Source organism: Hyperolius riggenbachi, chromosome 4 (genome assembly GCF_040937935.1).
Source record: "Hyperolius riggenbachi isolate aHypRig1 chromosome 4, aHypRig1.pri, whole genome shotgun sequence".
NCBI classification, from domain to species: Eukaryota; Metazoa; Chordata; class Amphibia; order Anura; family Hyperoliidae; genus Hyperolius; species Hyperolius riggenbachi.
Window position 1 is genome coordinate 271,981,495 of NC_090649.1, and position 8,743 is coordinate 271,990,237.

The window sequence follows — 8,743 nt, forward strand, 5'->3', positions numbered from 1 at the left end:
CTGGCTAATACCAATGGTAGAATATCATTAAAAATACAAATATACTACGTTCATTTTACCTAATAGTCTTCTCACACCAACCAACCCTCTACCTACTAACATTAACCCTGACAATATCTGTGCCCCCTTCTGCTACAATTAGTCTCCAATCACGCAAAACTAAACTCCGGTGCAAGCGTCCAAATTATACACGGGCTACCGTTATAGTCCAAATTAGCATTGCGGTCTATGCGCTGCCCGGTTACCAAATTGCCTGCTTTGAAGAGTGTAAAAGGCCTATAACAATTAACTTCAACTTGGAACACCGCTGGAACAACAGGATGGCCCAAGGTGCAGGAAGGTTCTACTGTATCCAGAGCTTTTCCTGTTCTAATGTATGCAGCTTGAAATGGACCTAAACTTACATTGGTTCAATGCAATTGGCGATTTGCAAGCTGCATAAATGTGCACAATTCTGATTCAGCTTGGAATTAATAAGGACCACATTGGTGGAAGATAGCATGAGGTAGGGGAGCTGGTTTGATACAATATACTGCAATTTTTTTTTTTAAATTGAAGAGCCTCCATTTTAAACATCAGTGGAATTTATTATTGTGTTTAACAGTGCTGTGTGCATGCATTCTGAGAGAATAGGGTGTATATTAGTATCAGCAGAGCACAAGTGGGTGGAGCCACAAACAGCCAATCAGATTCAGTGCAAATTACTGATGCCAAAGACCGCAAAGCTTACAAACTTGGTCATTAAGTAATGTGTGTTAGGGTTAGAAAAAGTGGACAAAGCCAACACCAGCCAAATACATACCCGGGCATCGCTGGGCCATCAACTAATGTATAAGGTAAACTGAGTGAATATATTGAATGGATAATTTCAGCAGTTCCCTTATATTACATAGAAATGGTAAGATTGGATTACTCGAAGTATGGCCAGATCGACCACAAGACAGATCCCTCTGATCAAATCTATCCAGAGAGAAATCTTTTGCCTTCCCATACACCACATACCAATTTCAGATAGATGTCAGCATAAAATCTATACAAAATGAGGCTAACACTGCCTCCTCCATCACCTGCCTAACAGACTCCCCCCACATGCCAAAGTGGTTCCCATGCTCTGTCAAATCTCACCTGTCTGCTGGTGTGACTTCAGGCCTTATCCGCAGTTCAGCTTCACCACTAGTGCCTGTACCGTGTGGCACTTGGCAAGTGTCGTGACGTCACACATGGACACTGGAGAAGGCCAGGAGTCGTAGCAGTGGACAGATGAGACTTCTATATTGCACACTGGCAAAAAATGGGGACACTTTTACAGTCAGGGGACACAATCATCGTGATAACGATTGCAGTTATCACCACCCACACAATCTAGCACGAGATTTTCTAGCATGTTCAATTGATCCTTTTGACCATTTTAGACTGGAAATCGAAAGATTGACCTGGCGGCCATGTTGCGGCACCAATTCTCTTCAGATTTCATAAAATTATTGAATCAGAAGGTTGTTCAGTCTTGAGTATCAACGAGTGGTTTGTAGACACTTAGGATGTGTACACATCACATATTATATAAAAAAAAAAAAACTTACCTGCACAATCTGTTCATAGTATCTGTTCCCCCCTCATGCTGCATGGATGTGGGAAAAATTGGCTGATCAAAACTGGATGTGTGTACCAGGTTTTACAAGGACCGCAAAAATAACATCAGATGAGAGCTTGTGTTCTCATCAATGTGATATTTCAAGTGGTGGATATGTGATAAACAAATACACAAAATCTTAAGTTTATTATTTAATCAGACAAAAAACATGATATATATTCTAACTATTTTTAACATCTTTTGTAAACTAATACAAAAATAAGCTGTGTGAACCACTACAATTCATTAGAAAAATATTCCAGGTCCTTTTTCAAGTATTGTGTAGAAAGCAAACAAAAACTTAGCATCTTTGTCTACAAGCAAAACAAAAACTATATATGAATCAGTAGGGCACAGCAAAGCTAGCTACTGAAATTCAGTCATTGTACCCAGATTTAAAAGCTGGCCGTATAGCATTCAATCTTTATTGTACATATTTGTTAAATATTACAGCATCAATCTTTTAAAATGTTGTTTACTAGACTATTTCTTTAGGCCTGCATACTGCATAAGCGTGGCAAGACTGAACAAGGATTCTATAGCGTATAGCCAAACCCTTGGCTAGTATAAGAATTACATGTGATGTAAGAGATGGAGAATGACCAAAGTTGGAGATTCCTAGTTAACTTCTATTGGCCTTCCCATTCTCTCCCTTTCCTCTCTTCTTTGTAGGAAATAACCTGCAAACTTGGCTAGCCCAGTAGGTCTGATTGTATGCCGATATGTATTCTCACAGACCAACGATAGATTAGATGGTGCATCTAACCATCTTTGCATACTTGTACCTATGATATGTGACTTTAGTTGGTCTATAAGGCTAAACACACTGCCTAGCTCAACCTCACGAAATGCTCACTATGCTCCTCCACCACTACCCATACTATAGTAGAGTTTACAGCCTGCTTGCCATCCCAAGCACCTGTCTTTACTTCAAAGCTAGGTCTACAGCACTGCCCTTTAGTTCCGGCAGACCCATTTTCCATTCAAAGTAGTTAGTATGTGCACATGTGCAACACCCAACATTACTCTGTGAGACCGCCAGAAATAGACAATGCCACGGTCCTAACTGTAAAGTAGTATATTGCCGTAGGGAAAAGGAAGCGACATACACTACTACGGAACACAATATTGCACCATTCTACGATAGTGCTGAGCTAGGCAGCACTAGCTATATTGTGTTTTTTTTTTTTAATATTTAGATGGGCTTTGAATTGGTTGCAATCATGCTTGCTAATTCCATGAGCTCTTTTAGTGGATTTGACACAGAGCTGCCATGTTCACAAACATTACAGAGTATTCTGTGCAGTGCCTAGCAACATTGTTTCAGCAGACATTTGTTGAGTAAATGTCAGGTTTTGTGGCTGTTGATAGCAACATAATTCCCTACATGAAATTTAAGATTAACTGAATGACTGGTTGAAACATTTAACCTGGCCAGTCAGTTTTCAAGCCCATATCACAGGTTTGTGGGGTGCTGCAGGAATCAGAAGACTGCAACCAATGGTCTGCAGAAACTGTATAATATACACACACATTTTTTATATAGTTAGGCCAAGTGTTTTTCATGCTTTAACCACTTCAGGACCACAGTGCTAAACCCGCCTAAAGACCACGCTATTTTCTTTCAAAATAGGCCACTGCAGCGCTAAGGCCAGGCTGCAGGGCCACACAGCACACCAGAGATTCCCTCCCCCCCCCTTTTCTCCCCACCAACAAAGCTCTCTGTTGGTGGGGTCCGATTCAACACCCCCCCCCCCCCCCCCCCGTGTATTTTTTTCATCAATATTTATTTTTAAATAAATGTAACATATTTTTGAATTTTTTTTCCCCTCCCTCCCCACAGTCAGCCAATCATGGCGATTGGCTGTCATAGGCTTCAACCTATGAGAGCCAATCGCTCTCTTGTGCCTCAGGGGGACAGCCGTGTCACTCGGCTGTCCCCAGTACATCGCTGCTGCAGATCGCAGACGGCGAAACAGTTGTCTAACAGTCTCCCAAGCAGGAGATCCGCGCGCACAGCCTGCACGCGATCTCCTGCAGTAGCCGGCCCCAGGACTTGACACCAATTGGCATTAGGCGGTCCTGGGGCTGCCGCCGCGATCACGCCCATTGGCGTGATGCGGTTTTGAGGTAGTTAAAATGCACCTGAAGTGACAGCAATATGGAGGCTAACATTTATTTCATTTTCAGCAGTGCAAATTGACTGGCTATCCTACTGATCCTGTGCCTCTAATAACTTTAAGTGCCCATTTCCACTGGAGCGGAAACCGCTCAGAATCCGCAGTTTCCCCGCAGGCAAATCGCGCAGGGAAACTCTGTCATAGAAAGCTATGGCGCCGCCAGCCGCATAGCTTACCCTAGCGATTCAGCTGACACTGCCCACAGTTTTTTGCGCGGGAGGCTGCGAATCCCATAGCCGTGCATGGGATTCGCCTGCGTTCCTGCACACCCGGAAGTGCCGCCGCGCGTCTCACTGCTGCGTGCGGTACAAGTGGAAACAGGCCCTTAGCCATAGACCCTAAACAAGCATGCAGATCAGATTCTGACTGGATTATCCACATGCTTTTTTCAGGTGTGTGATCCAGATACTACTGCAGCCAAAGAGATCAGCTGGATTGCCAGGCAACTAGTATTGTTTAAAAGGAAATAAATATCTCAGCTTTCATATTCCTCTCACTTCAGGTTTGCTTTAATCATTAAGCCTTTTTTATTATTATTTTCGGTGCCTACACGCACTATTATTGTCATCACAACAATCTTTTTTTTCTTCAATCATAGCAAAAAAGTGGTCCTTTTTTAACTTGAAAAGGTCATCCTGATGTGCTCCAAGCACAAATAAAGTGTAACTTTCTGTGATAGATTAAAAGATAGTGGAAAATGTAAAGGTGGGTCTACACGCGGCGATGTGGCTTATCACCCTGCATAGATCTGAGCCCCTGTTCAGAGAACTGTCCCTTTCATTAATGATAGTTTCAGGTGACAGTATGTGTACAAGTGTTCCCCAATAAGGGAGCCTCTTCAACAATCCACCAAGGTTGTAAATAGTTGGCAATAGCTAGCCCTTGATCCCACTGGGGAGATCTCCCCCCCCCCCCACCTGGCCCTCTTACCCATAGGAGAGAATGTGCTACTCAGCAGTGAGACAAGTGATTGTAGGTAAAGTATCACCTGAATCAATCATGAAAGATCATTCTTGTGCAACCTCTACCTACAGTCTATATACAATCTGGTGTAACACCGGCAATTATAACCGCAGAATGCAAAAGGTCATATGATGCAGTAACAAGAAAGAACCAATCTTTCATAATTTGCTAACAGTGTTAATAGAACAATGAAAGAAAATCTGCAACCACTTCCTATAGGTTACTGTGCTTTAGTTGCTGCTCTCTGCCTTACAAGTTCTTTAAACATTAGTCACTTTCAGAAAACACAATGCAGGTAAATTATTCAGAGAGAAATGACCTAGTAAAACAAGAGCAAATTAAGCTAGTTTAACAAAATAACTGTTTCTTCAAGTACTGGAAAAGCAGAAATTAGTTTCTATAAAATCTCGAAAAACTAAGCTGTTTTTGAATGATTTTAATTGGCTACAAAGCCAGGAAAGTAAATTAAAGCTGCTTCACCGGTAAAGCTCTTAACTGCCCTATCCCGTAGTAATGACTTTCAGCCCTACTTAGCATGAATGTGCTCAAAAAGCCACTGATTACGGAATCAAAGCTGTCATTCTGCAACTTGGCAGATATAAACCAGCTTTTATTAGCATAAATGAAAGATTGCTTTGAACAGCTCTCAATCATATGATTCACCAAATCAAGGTAATGCTCCTACAATCTGTATGGCAGGCAGCATTCTAGCTAATCCAGGGGAGCTGGAATTGGAGCACAATGGATGTCAACACAATAACTTGCAATGATCTCCCTGGTGCATTCAACAGAAATACCCACTCAACGATAAAAGTCCTATCAGTAAAATACAAAGGAAATGATGTTACCCCTTTCTCCGAGCAATGCGATAGCGGGTTCTAAAGTAGTTATGCACTTGTGAATGATTTCCTAAGTGACCAGTGTAAGTGACAATCTGCAACATATATCTGAAGTAGAATGGGGATATAAAAAGACTAAGGTTTTCTGCAAAAATATATATACAGACAGAACAGTATAAATTTATGGAGAGGTTCATAAAGCACAGCTTAAGTGTGGAAAAGATGTAATCACTATTCGAGGAGTGTCAAAGTAAAGTACATTGATTAACACACTAAACCTCTCCTTTGAGTACAACAAATACTGACATGTAAGAAAAAAAAAAAATAGTAAACTGAACATGGTGAAAGTACCAGTAAATATATAGAGAGATGCTGACATTCATGCTTCTCCAGTAATGAAAAGGCCCATTGTGACCCTACAAGGCTCGTGACACCAAGATCAAAAACGTCCTTGCATAGAATGTGTCCATTCCAAGCTAAATACTGTATTATCTTCTAGTGCAAATCTTCTTTCCTTCCCCGTGCTCCTTCATGTACTTTTGTCCTGTACATGGGTCATACTGGTACCCGATTTTAACCTCTTGGCTACAAAACAGAATATTTTATTATTATGGCTGTGAAAAAAGGAGAGATAAAACAATATAGCATGGGGAATAAAAGCTTGATGATAAAACATTTTCCATCAATAAAATTATACGGCACAAGTCTTTCCTGCATTCTGTACATCGCTTGGTATGCTATATGTGTTTGACAAATAAACCTCCCCTGATCTACTGCTGCAGGCGATTATGATCAGTATTAGCGCTGATACTTTCTGCAGCAATTTACAAACTGCATTAATTTAAGATTGCAACTAATCTCTACAACAGTACAATGTCCCGGCTATAGTCTAATGGCGCCCATACATGGTACAATAAAAAGGTTTGATTTTCCCCTTTATTTGACCAAATCGAAGGAAAGTCAAAACTAATCCTTTTTTTTTGGTCAAGAAAAACAAACAATTATCCATTATTTTTTTCTTCAATAAAAATCTGATTGGACATGTTGGAAAAATCTCTATATTTGATTTAACAGAATAATCAAATTAAATTATCTAATTGGACAAAAAAAAAAAAAAATTTGTACCAGGTATGGGCACCATAAAGTAGTGTTTCTCAAACCTATCCTCTTGACTCCGTCGATATTAAAGGGACTCCGAGCTCTGAGTAAAAATAAAATTTGAACTTACCCGGGGCTTTCACCATCCCAGCCCTGGTCGGGACGTCCCACGCCGGCCTCCTGGCTCTTCTCCCGGCGGCTGTCCGCATAGCGCGGACAGGCCGGTCCCCCGGGCGACACTGGCGAGTGTCGGGGCTTCTTCCCTATACGTCACGAATGACTTCACACGCCGGCCGCCGCGCGTCATGACGGCGGCCGGCGTGACAGCACGGCGCATGCGCGGTTTAATCGCGTAGCGCCGTGCTGTCACGCCGGCCGCCGTCATGACGTCATTCATGACGTATAGGGAAGAAGAAGCCCCGACACTCGCCAGTGTCGCCCGGGGGCCCGGCCTGTCCGCGCTATGCGGACAGCCGCCGGGAGAAGAGCCAGGGGGCCGGCGTGGGACGTCCCGACCAGGGCTGGGATGGAGAAAGCCCCGGGTAAGTTCAAATTTTTTTTACACTCAGAGCTCGGAGTCCCTTTAAGATCACAATATTGACCAAAAATTGATCAGACTTGCCCGTTCTTTGCTTGTAGGATAGTGGCAGAAGCAATACGTGATTAAGGTTCCCATACCTTTGTTCTGCATCGGTCAGTACAAAGCTAGTAACTGCAGTTGCGAGATCAATATTAGACAAGATATCCCCTGAAATTTAGTCTAATATCTGACTGGAGGCACAGGATCTGTCACAGTATGTGCCGGGTTAAGATAAAGGGACAAAGTCAAGAAATAAAAAAATTATAGCAGGCACAGAAGCATTTTAACCTCCCTGGCGGTAAGCCCGTGCTGAGCACGGGCTATGCCACCGGCAGGCACCGCTCAGGCCCCGCTGGGCCGATTTGCATAATTTTTTATTTGCTACACGCAGCTAGCACTTTACTAGCTGCGTGTGCAATGCGATCACCGCCGCCACCCGCCGATCCGCCGCTATTTGTCGCGCCACGGCTGCCCCCCCCCCAGACCCCGTGCGTTGCCTGGCCAATCAGTGGCAGGCAGCGCTGTGGGGTGGATCGGAGTCCCCTTTAACGTCACAACGTCGATGACGTCATCCCGCCCATCGCCATGGCGACGGGGGAAGCCCTCCAGGAGATCCCGTTCTTTGAGGGGCTGGGGGGATGCCGCTGAGCAGCGGCTATCATGTAGCGAGACCTGGTCTCGCTACATGAAAAAGAAAAAAATTAAAAAAAAAAACAAAAAACAAAAAAACGGATTTGCTGCCCCTTGGCGGATTTTTAGCAAACCGCCAGGAGGGTCAAATCTAAATTTTGCCTCAGCATCATTGCTCTGGAACTGAACATGCTTGGTAAATCATAAATGTACACATTACATGGCTTGCAAAGCCTCCAAGGTTTTCTCAGAAGAATTCCTGGCACTGTCTACATTTCTGGAAGCGGCTTCTGTTAGAGTATAAAAGGCATTAAGGGTGCACAAAAATTGTACCACCATTCTATTCAAAGTTAATGGAACTATTACACAGGTGGTCATTGATTTCTGCACTATTGTCCCTTCATTATAGTTCATTAAAGTGCATTGCCCAAATTACAGGGTTTCTGTTATACCACTCCCACCAGTTACGGCATTCCCATTATACTTCTTCCCATTTATGCACAGTGAAGCCATACTACAGGGTGGGCCATTTATATGGATACATCTTAATAAAATGGAAATGGTTGGTGATATTAACTTCCTGTTTGTGGCACATTAGTATATGAGAGGGGGAAAACTTTTCAAGATGGGTGGTGACCATGGTGGCCATTTTGAATCAAACTTTTGTTTTTTCAATAGGAAGAGGGTCATGTGACATCAAACTTATTGGAAATTTCACAAGAAAAACAATGGTGTGCTTGGTTTTAACGTAACTTTATTCTTTAATGAGTTATTTACAAGTTTTTGTTTTTGAGTGATGTTATGGGTCACCTACTGCCTCCTT

General features: G+C 42.8%; 1 protein-coding gene across 1 annotated transcript in view; it reads right to left on the reverse strand.

The window, feature by feature from the left end:
• Positions 1-3,398: 3,398 nt before the first annotated feature.
• OSTM1 (osteoclastogenesis associated transmembrane protein 1) overlaps positions 3,399-8,743 on the reverse strand; it is a 59,759-nt gene continuing 54,414 nt past the window's right edge. The window contains exon 6 of the mRNA XM_068231261.1: positions 3,399-6,197. Within this exon, the coding sequence (XP_068087362.1) occupies positions 6,142-6,197 (56 nt within the window). The 3' untranslated portion in view covers positions 3,399-6,141. The remainder of the gene's footprint in view (positions 6,198-8,743) is intronic.